Raw genomic sequence first — 16,803 nt, 5'->3', positions numbered from 1 at the left:
TTAAGCTGGCTAAATATATTGAATTGACAATTGACTCCTGAAAGAAAGAAATTGTTATAAAACATTGATTTTACTGAAACTTTGACAACTGAAAATTACAGTGGATTACAAAATACAGTATATATATAAAAACAAGAACTATACAAAATTGGACTGTATGGATTTTGAGTTTTGGTTAGCTTGACAAGGTTAATTATAGACTATGGCATTTATGATGGACTACTTGAATGGGGGAGACAACATGGATATGATGTATTCATCAAAAAATGATAGAAAACCACACTTAATATCTACTCCTGAAAGATTTAGCCTGAAAGATCAAAGACCTTTAGAAACATTTCAAGACAAGACAAACACTTTCCAAGACAAAATTTATGCAATGCTACGACAGATACAAACTACAATAGATTTAATTTAATTTAATATTTGCATTTGTATACCGCCCTTTCCCTGAGGACTCAGGGCGGTTTACAGGGAATTAAAAATCAAAACATACAAAAGTTAAAAACCAATTAAAAAGCATTAAATTCACCCTGTACATTAAAACCCCAGTTAAAATTTTCTCCTCAGCCTGGGCCCGAGAGCTCAAAGAGCCAGGTCTTCAGGCCCCGGCGGAATGATCGGAGGTCGGGAGCAGTCCTCAACTCTACCGGCAGCTGGTTCCAGAGGGCAGGCGCTCCCACTGAGAAGGCCCTATCCCTGGGTGTCACCCGCCGGCAATCTCTCACCGGCGGAACCCTGAGCAGACCCTCCCTGTGAGAGCGCACTGGGCGAAGGGCGTTTGATGCCGGCAGCAGGTGTTCCCTCAAATAACCCGGACCCAGGCCATGTAGGGCTTTATAGGTGATGAGGAGATTAAACATAACATAACCATGAGGAGATTAAACATAACTTTGATACTATAACTGAATATACTTCTAACTTAAATCTACAATCAAAAACATCCAAAGAATGATGGTAAAGAATGAACAAACAATCCAGACAACAGAATGTGAACTGCAAAAAAAATGACTTAACTGGTGAAGTTACAAATGAAGGGAATTATAACTTAATACAAACAAGAAAAAACTTAAAAGAATTGGATACAACAATAAATATGGAAAATATAGCTTATACATTAGAATGTCAAAATAAACCTGAGAAGAAAGAAGACTTAACAAAATCGACACTACTAGGAGAATCATGGTTTGGGAAACAAAAAGCATATATCCTCTACTTCTAACAATAACTACAAAAATACAAGAACTGGATAAGTTGAAAATATTAATTTGGAAAACAATTTGGCAAAGGAAGAAGATTAGAGACGGGCTGAAGAGACTGGATTCGCCATACCAAATGGAATATTATATGAGTAAACACTTGTTTGAATATGGCTACATAAACAAATAACTTTGGCCATAAAGGGACCTTAGAATAAGTGGGATAAGAGATATAAGTAATATAGTATTTTTTGATAAGATATAAAATGTGGGTTAGGATGCTGAGCTTGTCGATCAGAAGGGTCGAATCCCGAGTGCCGCATAACAGCGCCTGTTACTCGTCCCAGCTTCTGCCAACCTAGCAGTTCGAAAGCATGTAAAAATGCAAGTAGAAAAATAGGGACCACTACAGTGGGAAGGTAACATCGTTCCATGTGCCTTTGGCATCTAGTCATGCTGGCCACATGACCACGGACACATCCTTGAACAAGCGCTGGCTCTTCGGCTTTGAAACGGAGATGAGCACCGGCCCCGAGTTGGAAACGACTAGCACGCATGTGCGGGGGGACCTTTACCTTTACATTTAAGTGAAGGAAAAGTTTGAATTTTAAATACAAATTAAGTTTGAAAAGAATTAGGATTAAGGAATGATTGAAATATTGAGGTGAAATTAGACTTAATAAGAACTCTGAAAAAAGGATATATAGTGATTTAACTAATTTTTACAAACAGAAGTGAAATATAAATTGACTAGAAAGATGTTATGGATAGATGTTATGATAGATAAGTAGTATCGTATCTCTATAATATATGAAATATGAAAATACTGGGATGATATATTTAAATGGAAAATTTGGATATTTAGATATTAAATACTGGGAAAAATATGATTGAAAAATTGAGCTTAAACTAGATTTATGAAAATAAAATACATGGTGAATCAACAAGATGACCCTTACGAAAATAACAAGCTGATAAGAAAAAAATGCTATATATGGATGCTACAATTGTTGATATAAATATAGAAGAAAATATTTTTATTTAATCATTTAAATATGGAAAATATCAAATATTAGGAATTATATTTGTTTAATGTTGTAGAAGGAGAATACCTGGGTGAAGAGAAGATCAAGGAAATATATTGATTTACTGATTATGGAAATACACACACACACACACACACACGTTTTTTTTGGTGTGTGTAAGTATATTGTATGTATACAATTATATATATATATATATATATATATATATATATATATATATATATATATATATATATATATATATATATATATATATATATATATATATATAATTTAAATTTATATACTGCCCTATTCCCGTAGGACTCAGGGCGGTTTACAGGGAAAATTAAAATACATAGTATACAATTAAAATCAATTAAAACTATTAATTAAATTACAGTCCCTGAAGTTAAACTAAAACCCAATTAAATTAAATTAAATTAAAACCCCTCAGTCTGGGCCAAACAGCTCGAAGAACCAGGTTTTCAGGTCCCGGCAAAATGAGCGAAGGTCGGGGGCAGTCCTATATGATTGTTTACTATTATCAATTGTATATTTTTTTCTAAAAAAATTATGAACCAAGACAACACGCTGTACACCAGGCACTAAGGTTGTTATTGTAAAAAACCAATAAAACTTTTACAAAAATAATAATAATAATGTATGCAGGTCATTTTTATGAATAGTGAGACTAAGTCACTCAGCTTCTTTATTACTAGTTTTTTCCACGATTGCTCATTACTTCCATGACTAAAGTATGTCCCATGTGGGTTTTGAACACAACTTTTATGAGAACCATTATGCCTGTGTTCAACTGGCTTCTTACTGTTAAAGAATCACAAAATGAAAAACAGTTGGCTAAAATGGAATTAATATATTTTTGCACTACTTCCAAGCATGGAAACATTTTAAAACAATCTTAGCAGCTTGAATATTGAACTTAAGCCTGGATATCAAAGAATTGGAGATAAAAAGCAGTTATCTTCCAATTTCCTTAGCTCCAAGTGTCCACCAATGAGGCATGTAACTTTTTTAGCCTCTTCATCTGCCAGACAGATGCATAGAGGAAAGAGCAGTTAATTGGTATTTGCTGCTGTGCCACTATCATTCAACTCTCGACGCTTGATAGAAATTGCTGGGAAGAGCAGTTGCCCTTCTTTAGGTGATTGTATAAATGCTGGCAGATTGGTCATAAGAGAGAGTCCTGGTCTGTTGATCTTAAACAGGGTGAGAAGGCAAGCAACAGCAGTAGTTAATACTATCTCTTAACAGTTTAAGAATGATGAATCCTGGAAGCTGCTTAACAATGTCACTTCTGATGCAGAAGGAACAACAGAAGCATAAAGGAACAATAATATTATATTTATATTCTACCTTCCTTCTCATATCTCAATCTGCCTGCAATTCCCAATTCAATTACAGGTGGAGAGATGTTGATTGGATCATGGGAATCTAGTGAACGTTATAGAAGTTTCAATCTGGGACCCTCCATTTTTACTCTAAATGTCAGGTACTGCATCAAACAGGTTCACAAGAAGTACAAAGAATGATCATTTTCCCCAATTTCTCTGACCAGTTTGTTCTTCCTTAGGTCTTCAGAAAATGAATCACACTTGATATTTAAGCAAAAGAAACTTGAATAAGCCAAACATTATTTTATGTTCCCCATAAATTGCACATTGTCTAAGTACCAAATGCAAATACTCATACCTCACTAAATAAGCTCCCATTCACATAAGAAATCCAAAGTTTCCAGAAGTTGGGAAGCTGGCTTACTACAAGTTTAGTTAACTTTTCGACAAATGCTACTTGCTGAGGAGTTTTAAATCGCCAATCTGAAAAAGGGAGGCAAGATAAAAATTCATTACTGGAAAATTGTTGGAGAGGAATTGTATTTGTGATTGACATTAAAAGTGGTAACTCATAAATGCTAAAGAAATAAACATGCTAGATAGTATTACTTAAGACTTGGCACCACACTGCTTCACTTACCAAATTTAAGTATCACAGAAGCACTCACATTAAGAGTTTGACTGACATTTGTGATTCAAAATAAATTAATCCAATTAGCTCCTCTTTAAAAATCTGATGTCAATATACTTAAATATAGCTATCTATCTTAAGACAAATTAAGGCTAGATAATGAGATAACAGATATTTAACTGGGGACCTCCTACTTAGTACTTCAATGTTTTACCCATGCATTACACCAGCAAGGCAAATATGCTTCCACGATTGGCAGAATGAAAAGGAAATCCAACACACAAAACTGTAATGTGATCATGACTGGACTTACTTTCATCACGACTGGACTGATTGCTGCTGCCTCTTTTCAATGAGGCACTCCGACTGAGATGGCCAAGTGAAGATGGGCGAACTTCACTGTCCAGATCAAGCAATGGACTATGTATCAATGGATTGACTAAATGGGAGAGTATGTGAGTTATTGGTATTAATTAATACACAGTATTAACTTTTATAATTTGCTCTTATCCACTAAACAAAAAAACTCACAGATAAAAGTATACAATTCTTGCAGCTGATTGCAACAAACAGGATTGGTTTTAATTGTACGTACGTACGTACATACATACATACAATTCCTAACATATCCCAGAGCAGGAAACTCTAATGTAACTTATTATGTTGGTTCTTGATTGAATTTATTATAGTCAGCAAGAATTGAGGAAAATAAAGAAAAAAGTCTGTTATAAAAATGTACAAGAAATAATCTACTAATTATTTATGCTTCTGGTACTGTTGAAATTGCTTCAATATTTCAATGTCTAGTTGTCTGAAGGGCTGTACATAGTGTGAGAGCCTTATTGTTCACACACTTTTGGATTAGGTTATCTGCTAAATGAAAAAAGAAAGCCCACAGATGAAGATAAAAGTAGTACTTGCAACTGATTACAACAAACAGGATTGATTTTACGTATTCCTACTTACTTATCCCAAACCAGGAACTCCAATATATTCTAAAATGCTTATATTTGAGAACTTTTCTTATAGCTGGCAAGAATTGGGAAAATATTATTACTAAAATGTGCAAGATATAATTCAATAGTATTTCCATATAACATATATGCTTGCGCATAGAAGTTCCATAGTTTAATTTCACATGATATAAAATAAATGAAACAAACATTAAACTCTTTAATCTTTTCTGTTCTCTATGTTAGAAGACCAAGTACTAGAGAAGAATAGTTGGCTTCACAATCTTGCTTATGCATTTCTAATACACATTTGCCTGATTTAAGGGAAACAGGAAGTTGAATTAGGTATCCAATGTTTTTGCATGTGGTAATTTAAAAAGCCTGCATAATGTAAACAGGTGCTATGGATACCAAGGAATTCCTTGAAATATCAATCAATGTAACTTAAACCAAGATTAAAGTGAGTTACTGAATGAGCCACTTTTGTCTCACAATAAGAGCTTTTGACTTTCCCAAGGACCACAAGAGAGCATGGTGGTAATAATGTGACAACATTATGAGGGCAGGATCAAAACAATTTTGCTTCCCCTACCCCCCCATTTTTTTTGAGTTTGAGAGAATGTTGTGAACATGTAAGAAGAGGTTATTTTGTCCTTTATATCCCCCAAATCAATGCAACTTTGTAGGGTTGGAATTTTTATGCAGTGCTGTAATAAATTGCTTAGGCCCAATTAGTAGATGGCTGGAAGCCTCAATTCTTCTCTCCCCAAAGCCTGTTTGGTGCTTCTACTTACTGCTTTGAGCCAGCAGCTTGGTAATTTCTGCTGCTACCAACTATCTTCTAGGGACCATCTTATTATCTACATCCTAACTCTCAAGTGTCTGTACAGTCCTTCTGACAATTAGAAGACCAAATTGAAAAAAGGTAACTAATTTCAACAGTGGCAGAACATAATGATTGGAGTGCTTCCTTCTACCATTTTGGGAGATAAACCAGTATCTGACAAACAAAACCAAGCTTTATTAAAAGAAAATATGAAAGGTAATTTTTCCAATGGAGAATATTAAAATGTAAGCTAGAATAGAGTAGAATATTGTCACTTTAAATGTACACTAATCACCATACATTAAAATGAAATTGCGTTGCATTTAGCTCTCAAAAAAATGTGGAAAAAGATGAATGGCAGATTGTAGAAAATCAGGGAAATAGCCTTGAAGGAAATAAATAAGCTGTTATATAAGCAAAGAGAATAGAAACTTTCCTTAAATGCTGGAAAGCAAGATAATGTTCAGAAGAAACTTGGGCAGGGTTTTGAAATTCTATTATATCTCAATAAAAATAGTAAAGTTCTTTCAGTCAAGTCTGTTTCCTGATGTGGACTACTCTAAAAGAGTAGCCTCTTTCAAGCCTCACTGGGCTTTACCTCTCTTCTTATGTCCCAATGAATCATGGAGAAAACTGCCTCAGTTAAAATATTAATTCTTTACACAGATCTAGGCCATAGTCAAAACACTAGCTAAAAAGTTTGTTCAAAAATGCAAAAGAATCCACAAGGTGGCACCAATGTGCTACAAATGATGCATTCTCGGCCAAATCTCTGAACAGGGATGCTGTACAATTAAATTATTATTACATAAATACAGCCTGAGATTTGACTGTGGATGGACATTAAGTACCCAATCCCATAACTTGTACAGAGAAATAAGAGACATTAGATTGAGCTCAACACAACCAAAAAACCCTCAAAAACTGAACAGATTCCCGACTATAGGTATTTACCTATTTTCAAAGAAACAGAAGTTTCCTGAAGCCAATATTCTTTTGCTTCAGCTACCTACACTTTCCATTTTCTTGGAGATTTCAATATCCTGGGATGACAGAAAATCCTGCTCTTTACCAAAACTGTCCCCCTTGGATTTCTGCTGAGCTCTATCCTTTGTACCAGGACAAAGACCAAATCTTTCCAAATTTTAGCAGAGCAGGGTAATCGACTCTTGTAATATGACCAAAGACCATCTCCCATTCACAGCAATGTGTAATGTGCATCTCAGAATGCAGTCTGGCAATGCAGGTTAGGCTGATATCAGGTCTCTGCAAAGCTTAAGGGACACCTTTTTGTCTGTCATATTCACAAATTCCCTCAAAATGTGTCCAACAATTTTAGCCCCACCAACTCTGGGAGGGAACTCCATGTATCTTAAAATTAATATTCGGCAGATTAGGTACTCAAAATAAGATTCCTACTTTACTAAAGATCCTAGGCTATATTGGGCACAAAACATAAAATGAAGATAAGTGCAGATTGTAAATAACTTTGAATAACTAGTAGTCTAGTTATTCAAAGCCGAACCACATCTTATTCAATAACGATATGAAAAAGAAGCAATATGTTGGCCAATATGAAGTCTCTGAGTCTCGGTCTCAATAAATTTGGTAGCCATTTGAAAGAACAGCTTTGCTATTTCAGACTGCTCTTTATGAATCAAAAGAAGTATGTGTTCAATATGTAAATGTTGGCTGTACGTACAGAAGTATCTAAGAAAGTGGGAATCAAGATTTGGAAATTTAAAGGCTACTAAATCTCATCAATTTAAAGCACTTCCTGCTTTAATACACTAAAACAATATTGTTTTTTTTAAAGGTTGGATTTTCCCTGTGTAAAAGGTAAATTGAGTACAGTGGTAATGAAAATTTGAAGACTTCAATATGAAGTGTTTCAAGTTCCTTTGTAAATTTATTTTGGCAAAAGAGAACTAAATGTTGGAAGTTTCATCTCCAAAGCTTTGATAGGTTCGATTTGAAGAGAACATGAATGATTTGAGTTCCATAAAGCCTTAAATATCAGCAATGTGGGCTCTTTGGATTATTCAAATATTTTAAATTGCTTTAGATTGGCATGCAGTTACAGATGTGCTCATATACACTTGATACTGAAGAATGTCAGCATTATTTATAATTTCATTTCCTTTGTTAATAATTTTTAGGACAGTATATTTTGAAATGCATTAGAAACAATTAAAAAAAAACTTTTACCCCAACACAGATGTTCCTGTCCTTTTGTTCAGTAACAAGACATTATACATGTATATGTAGAAACATCTGGAACTGGAAGTGATGGTATTGCATGAACATTTATTGATATGTCTAGGACTGTCTTTTCCTCTTTGGTATGTATTAAATAGAGTGAAATATCACTCTTCATCACCTACTCATACTACTCTGCATCACTTTATACAATTTTCTTCCAATCCTGCTTTGGTATCACAGCTGAACCTAGAAAACTAGTATTTGCTGCAAGATTAAGTAAAAGATGGTTCAGGACTTCATGCTCTATTTCAGGGGTAGGCAACCTTGGCTCTTTTATGACTCGTGGACTTCAACTCCCAGAATTCCTGAGCCAGCTGGCTCAGGAATTCTGGGAGTTGAAGTCCACGAGTCATAAAAGAGCCAAGGTTGCCTACCCCTGCTCTATTTAATGAAGTAAAAAAGACCCATCTTTGCTTTATGTAAAGACATGAATCAAATACATATGTAACCCATCACATCTAGATTTCTTGGCTTGATGTACATTTTTTGCCAACAAGTAAACTTGTATGGAAAATCTATGACTCCTTCTATTAGGCATATGAGGCTTTAGCTTTGAGGGAAATTTTAAGTCACTAACAGATTTTCGAATATGTTCTAGTCATTCAGAGGAGGAAATTTCACTTTTCACTGGGGTTTACTGAGAGAATTTATAATATTTAAAGTATAAGTATTTAATCAAAATGCCACTTTAATTTATTCAAATATTACTGATATGCATTTAATACTGCACACAGATTTTAGAACAGTTGGGGTTTTTTTTGTTTTACAGAATAATTAAATCAATGAATCTTACAAACTCCTCCCTCAGAAAAATACATTATTCTCCGCAGATAATATGGTTAATAATAACACTGAACAAAGGAAAAGTCAAGAGAACAGTCCCAAATATGTAAAGGGAAAAAAATGAGAATAATCTGGAAAATAATTTGGAAAATACATCCACTCCTGCAGATAAATTTATTGAGAGTTTGGCCAGCCAACCAATATTTGCAGAATGATTTTTAAACTAATTAAATTAGTGTTAACCTAACCTCTCTTAAACAGGAAAACCAAATCAAACAAACAAAAAAGGAAAGCATACTAATTATAGTTTTTCCCTTCAACCCAGAATTCACATGGGTATTATAGAAACCTCACTGAAATTCTAAATGCTTTGACTCACTCACTTTACATATATATGGTTTGGCTCAGTATGCAAAGGCTTAGCCAAATAATCTGTAAATTTCCTGAAACTGTTGAAAAAGGCTAACAAGACAAAACAAAATTATTCAGTTGGCAAGGGTTTTTCCAATTGAAATGCACTATTTCATACATTAAAATTACACATACATGCCCGTTGCATATTCTCATTAAAAATAAAGTACACAACTCAGTATAAGTTTGCAAAAAAGGTTTTTTTTTTCATTAAGCTTCTAAGAAGCAAAGTAGCTTAGATGAGAGAACAAGATTGCACGTTTTTGATTTTAAAATTAATGCGTTGTTTAGTGCACCTCATAAAACTTTATTTGCATGTTACATGAACATCTTTCTTATGTTTATTTGTTATGATTAAGAGTTCAAAAATAAATAAGTTTAATATAGAGATACAGTAATTCCAGGAAAGAAACCAATTCAAAACTTGACTGTTCCTTCAAAATCATCTGAAATAATTTGTCTGATGCCCTATTAACAGGAGGAGAGTATGAATCCAGTAAATGGCTATGCTGGCAGTAAAACCAAAAGCAAAACCCCCATGGTTTGTTTATTCATTAGTAACAGAAAACAGGGCAAAGAATACTCCCTTGTTCCACTAGAAACCACATCATCAGCTTGCAGTGGTATCAGGAAAAGAAAGTTTAACATGAAACTAATTTCTTAATTGGTTGTCTAGCATTACAAGAAAGTACAACACAGAAGCAGGGAAGTATAACAGCACATATACCCTGAGGACTAATGAACATCTGGAGTACATTAGTAAAGCTGACTTTTCCCCCCCAAGTTGTCCAGAAGATAGCGCTTCAGGACTATATATAGCAAATGCTGCACAAATTGGTCCTCAAACATCTTTTTCTCAAAACAAGTAAAAATGGGGTATTTTTTAAGCACTGAATATAGCTGAAATGTTTGTTTCTAATTCATAAGAGATTATTGGGATGAACCTTACAAGATGTTCTAGACGTAAACAAAAGGAAAACCTTGGCAATTATAATATATGCAAAAATGTATGATATTCTCTCTGGGTAGAATATTCCTACCTTGCTATGTTTATATAAAAATGTATTCATGATACCTTAAGGTAATTGAGCACAGATGTAAAATTAAGAAGAATGCCATGTCTACAAACAATGCACTAATCAAGCTGATTTTAAGAAATGTGAATAGAAACCTTGATATAATTTATTTTAACACTTTTTTATATTACTTACAATGACATTTATTGAGATTGGAATTTTCAACCAACGTAGAGATATTAGCTATGCAAAGTTAGCAGTGCTGAAAAAATAAACACACGATAACATCTCTGAATGTAATACGCAGACTGACTTCTATAGGTTTTTATTTTAACAGGCCCAAATAAAAAATTGTGATTAACATTGTCACTATCTCCAAAATATAGTTTGACTGTATTTACTGAGTATGTGACCATGTATGTTTATTAAAAGTAGTTTTACCATGTGCTTCTAGTGTTAAAAGAAGGATTACCCAGAACTTTTTAGCTTGCACTTATTTTTCATTAAAATTAAGCAGTCTTATCAGGCATTGAAATGAGTCAGTTTAAAGTGCTTGAGTAGGGCTGATGAATAAGGTTTAATATTAAGAGATACTATCTACATTTGATTAAGAGTAGTTATTACATTTTGTTTCCATTATTTGATGGTCTGGTTTGAATGTCTCCATTTAAATGAGGAAAAACCCATCAGATAAAAAAAAATACCACTGCAGTATTAGATAGCATATTGTTATGTAATGAAGTTCTATGATTTTTATGGAAAAAGTATCCATAAAATAAATAGAAAATAAATTTCCATTCTAACAGAATTGAATTACCTAATAAATTACCTAATACCTAGGAGAAATTACAATATTTACTCTTTGTGCACCATATCCTGAGCATTCACAAAGAAGAAAAACTGATCTGTAGCTGCTGGATTCTCTAAAGGGTGGCAGACTTTACTGTCTTTAAACACCTTTGAACATTTTTTTCTTGTGCATAGCAGGCCCTTGTCCCATGTTGCAGCCTGACCACCCACTGTTGCTTGCTGACCAAACAGGCACTGCCTAAAGTCTACATCAACAATAGTAGGATAGGATTCCTTTCAAATTGGAAGACTTTCAATTTTCAGAAGCAAGAAATTAAAGAGGTTCTGTTAAAATTAATCTGAAGCAATAATATATTTTAAAATGCTGGTTCTTTCCCTGTGCAGTATCCTTGTATCATTTAATTTATATATAATATTTATCATTTAATATATCCCTATATCCCTGTATCACTTAAAACCTAAAGGAGAACATTTATAGATATTAAACAGAGCCACATAGGCTTACTATGCTCTTTGCTGCTAATTATTATTATTATAAAAACATGCAAATTATATTTTTATACTGAACAAACTGTATTGATTCTGATTAAGTTACATCACTAGAAATCCTCCCACCCAAGAATTAAATGAACCTTAATTTAAATCAGCCTGTTAGTTAAACTAAAGCTGTATCAATCCAGATTGACTTAAAAGTATGTATAGTGATAAAGGAGTTCTTTTTTTTAAATGAGATTTTTCATGAATGGAGGAAATATAGCCTATTCTTAATATTTATGTTGCTTCTCAATTGCTTCTCTTAATGCTTTAAGTCAGACATGTCAAACACAAGGCCCGGGGGCCGGATGCGGCCCGCGAAGTGGTTTCATGCGGCCCGTGAAGCCATCCTGGAAACAGTGAGGGAACAGCCACCACTGCCTTGGCCCTGGCCCAGAGACCCTCCTTCTGCCAGAGACCCTCAGATCTGTCCCACTCCTGCCCAGGCCCCCATAGGCACCCTTGATGCCAACCATGTAGAGCTGGCCATGCCCACCCAGTAGGCCATACGTACTCTAGCCACGCCCACCCAGTAGGCCACACCCACCCGCCCCCCTGAGGGCAACCGCAATGCTGATGCGGCCCTCAATGAAATTGAGTTTGACACCCCTGCTTTAAGTGAATAATATGATGCCAAACAAACTCTCCTATTTATTCATTTAGATCTCATTGGGAGTCTTTCAATTGCACAGGAAAAATGACTTTTTAGATGCAAAAGCCAAGATGGTGAAGAGGATAGGAACCATAGTACTCTTTTCCAATCTGGCACCCTCCAAATATGTTGGGACCAAATTATATAAAGTTGGTCAAAATTGGATTAGAAAATAAGAACTAGTCATTTCCAATCTGAGAAAATATTCTGAATCCAACTGCAATTTCTGCTAAGTGTATTTACCAAAGTTAAAAGGTAGTGAGTGTATGATTTTATGTTTGTTTGATGATAGTGGATAAGCAAACTTATTGAAATGGAACCATTTATCCCATTTAACATCTGAAGTTATACAGCATGTGCTTCTGAATTCTTTCTTAATATTTGCATGATCTTCACAGTAGTTGGAACTTGATTAATTTAAACAGAATTTAGGAAGGTATTTCCACAAAGATTTCAAGATAAAATTCCTAATTAAGTTGTACAGGAGTTTCCTTAGCTTTCCCTTTATTATGCATTTAACATTCATAGTGCACAGATTTATACTAATGCAGTCATGCCCTGGTTCATATTGTTTTTAAAATGAAATCAAAAGGAAGAAACTGTCATTTCAAGAGTCTTTAAAATTATGCTAAATTGATGAAGATTTACCAGATTTGTCAATCATTTCAATAATTAACATTTTACTTTTTGATACCATGCCAAGGCTTTTCTTATCATTATGTATTAAGAGAATATTCTTATATTCTTATTATTAGGAGTGGGGGATAGGGGTTAGACATAAAAATACCTCACAGCTGTAAAAGTGCTTTTTCCTTATGCATACTATACAAAGACAACAGAAACAGCTGCTAGGATAACACATTTTAAAAGCTTTTTTTTGAACACAGACCATGTTGGTCTACCTGATCAAATAAAAATATATCATACATTGCAAGGTGAATATAAATGTTGAATAAGACAAGAAAACGTCATACTACATTCTGATTATCTAGTCCTTATGTATAACTATTAGTAATTTAATATAAACCTTTTTTTAACTAGAAAGATTGAAAAATTTGTCTTCATACTTCTTTTAAAAAAGAAGTATGCAATACACTGTAAAGGAATTGTAATTTTCTTATATCTAGGATTAATTCCAAGTTTTCTTAACAAATAATCTCACCAACTGTTTATCTAAATAATACAGCCCTCCTATCTGCACATTTGTAATAATATACAAATCAGGAGGAGCTAGTGTGAAGACCTTTTTGCTTATTTTATTATCAGTAGAAAAATGCAAACAACAACACACCGAGCAGCCATGTCATATTATAATTCTTCCCAAACTAGAAAAAGTAGTTTTATCACATTAATCAGCATGGGGAATTCTGACTTACAGTACTCTTGTGGTTATTGTAATTCAGTTTGTTTTAGACTTAACATAATATGTAAATTCATTCCAAGAAAGAAATCATGTACAATCCTAGTGGATGGTTTTATAAAACCATTATACTGGAATCCGGTTACATGATGGCTTAATGCAGTGTAAAGCCATCCTGTTTAGTATAATTGTTGATATGTTGCTTTCATCCACAAAATGCCCCATTTACCTGTGCACTCAATCTTACCCCCTCCCTTTGTATTTTAGATTTATAGTGTAAGAGGTTATCAACTAATTTAATACCTAACTCTGCCACTCTGGTAAATGTGTAAGGAGGCTAAAAAAAGAAGGAAAAAACATAATAACCATAAACAAAATATAATAAAACTAACAATAAGTTGAGCCATAAAATAATTTGAGCTATTAAATGTCTGGCAAAAGAAATGTATTTTGATAAATTTTCTGAACACTGAAACCGGGGGTGTGTGTGTCCAAACACAACTGCAGGGAGTGTGTTCCTTAGCTTGAAAACAATGAAAAAAATACTCTTTCCTGCATACCAGGGGGAAAAAAGACCCAAATAAAATATGCTGACTTATTAAAACAGATTCAGCTTTCGTTATTGCACAATTGTTCACAGTTTCATTTTAGGCACTTAGGTAAGCCTATTTTGATTACGATATACATTTTTCATTAAGTAACTCTATCATCAAGATAATAAACTTCATGTATACTGCAATAAGTCAAATTCACTTTCTACCGAGAGTATTTAAAAACTGAAGCCTGGGGATAAACACAAAAGATGCAATTGACGCACACCATCTCTTTACCGTTGCTTGTCTTCTTTTTCAGCAGAAGCAAGAAAAAGGTAAGAGATAAAGCAGTGGGTAACATCTCAGCCTGCTTCTCATACACAGATCCAATTCCTTTCTTCTAGTGGTAAACCAAACTTTCAATGATATTAATTCTATAAATAATTAAGGTTGTAAGACATACCCATTTGAAAGGAAACATAAAAAATTGTAAAGTTCAGTTCAAATGCAAACAATGATTAAAATGTTATAAGGAGAAATGTTGCATTGTAAGATCAGATACTTCTCTAAACAGAAATATAATTACCTTTTTGTTCTTTAATGTAGCTCTCTTTACAGTTGTGCATAAGCTGCAGGATCCATTTATGTTGTGCACCAATGCATTGCCAAGCTGGGTCTCCTTTTGCATGGAGGTCTGAAAGGTATCTATAAAATTATAATTTTGAAGAAAGAAGGTTTGGAAAATGGCAGGCCTTTCCTCTATATGTTTCCTTGCTCCCACTAAGTTCAATTGAGCTTACTTCTTCGAAAATCAGTATAAAATTGTTTTTAGAAACACTACTCTAAAAATTAAGTATGGGGTAAGATTTTATTTATTATTTATTAACAATAGTTTATGTTATTCTCCATTAAACGAAAACCCCTAATTAACCTAAATAAGCAGGGGTAAAAAAAATGCTATTCAGGTCCAGAATTTTCCAATACTTGGGAAACATCAGGAAATTCCAAGGCTGTAGATTAGACTGGGAAGTTGAAAGAAAAGTCTTGAAAAGAATAATTGAAAACCACTGCATGAAACTACATAGATGTTCCCATGAAGTCACCAAGACCAGGGACTAGTTTGAGGGATACTTGAATTTATATTGTAAAAAGAGAGTTGTATTAGTCCATTATAGTCAAAAATCAAAAAGAATCTGGTAACATGTTTTCCCATAAAAATTTGCTAGCTGAAAATTGTTTCTTAATCAAAGTATTCCATAGCAGATTCACAAAATATTTTCACAGGAGATATATTTAAGTGTGTAAAAAGGATGGTCAGAGATAATACAAGTTGGGAACACAGAGTAAATGAATGATAGAAAGAATATTACAATTATATAATTAATAGCAATCATTGCTCAGTGTCTGAGTAAAAAGTTCATTTTTAGTATAACTACCAGAAATATTTGCAATCATATTAAATTTGTTGCTATCAATTCCAACATAAATATTTTGTGTGAACATTCCAGTTTATGTACTGAATTGCCCTCAAAATCACCACTGCACCCAAATACCACACAATCTATCTACATGTAGTTTAGGTCAACCCTTAATGAACAGAGCTTGTAGTCTATAAAACCTTAAGCCTGAATAAATTTACTGACCTTTTAAATGACTACAAGGCCCTTGTCACTATTATTTGGAAATTATTAATATGAGCACTTCTTATTTAAATATGCTTCCAGAATTTTATCTGGGGTGTCATCTTTTAGTTATACATAAGCTGATGGATAACAACAGTGAAAATCTAGGAATATTTATTCAAATCTAGGTTTTCTATTTAGCTTCTATATATCAAAAATCAGGTACAAGCAATCCTGAACTTACGACCACAATTGAGCCCAAAATTTCTATTGCTAAGCAAAACAGTTAACTGAGTTTTGCCCCATTTTGCGACCTTTCTTGACACAACTTTAAGTGAATCACTGCACTTGTTAACTTAATAACATGGTGGCTAAGTGAATCTGGCTTCCCCATTGGCTTTTGCTAGGTAGAAGTTCGCACAAAATAATTACATGACTCCAAGACACTGCAATCATCATAAATACACGCCAGTTGCCAAGTGGCCGAATTTTGATCATGGGGCTGCTGCAATGGTGGTAAGTGTGAAAAAAAGTCATAGGTCTGTTTTAAAGTGCCACTGTAACTTTGAATGGTCACTAAATGAATGGTTGTAAGTCGAAAACTACTTGTATATAGGCAGTTGGAACTGATCAGAATACTTGGCACGTGCTTTCATAATTTGCTACCCAAATAACCTGGATTTAAAAATTCAAACGTTTTAATTTTCTTATGTATCTTATAGTATAAATATGCTTCCCTCTTTATTTATTTTATTTTGCTAAATTGCAATATATTAAACTCATTCTGGCTTCTTAATAAGAACCTGCATAAACCTACTTAATCTGCTTCAT

At 33.7% G+C, this 16,803-nt stretch overlaps 1 protein-coding gene across 1 annotated transcript in view; it reads right to left on the bottom strand.

Annotated features, from left to right (window-relative positions):
• The window catches only part of EXOC2 (exocyst complex component 2), a 98,143-nt gene that overhangs the window by 40,043 nt on the left and 41,297 nt on the right, over positions 1-16,803 (bottom strand). The window contains exons 11-13 of the mRNA XM_081322206.1: positions 14,937-15,055; positions 4,524-4,649; positions 3,938-4,062 (exon numbers count right to left, since the gene is read on the bottom strand). Coding sequence (XP_081178332.1) covers positions 3,938-4,062; positions 4,524-4,649; positions 14,937-15,055 — 370 coding nt within the window. The remainder of the gene's footprint in view (positions 1-3,937; positions 4,063-4,523; positions 4,650-14,936; positions 15,056-16,803) is intronic.

Source organism: Vipera berus (assembly GCF_964194415.1).
Source record: "Vipera berus genome assembly, chromosome: 3".
NCBI classification, from domain to species: domain Eukaryota; kingdom Metazoa; phylum Chordata; class Lepidosauria; order Squamata; family Viperidae; genus Vipera; species Vipera berus.
Note: the sequence above shows the minus strand (reverse complement) of the source record. Positions and strands in the feature narration are given on the sequence as shown.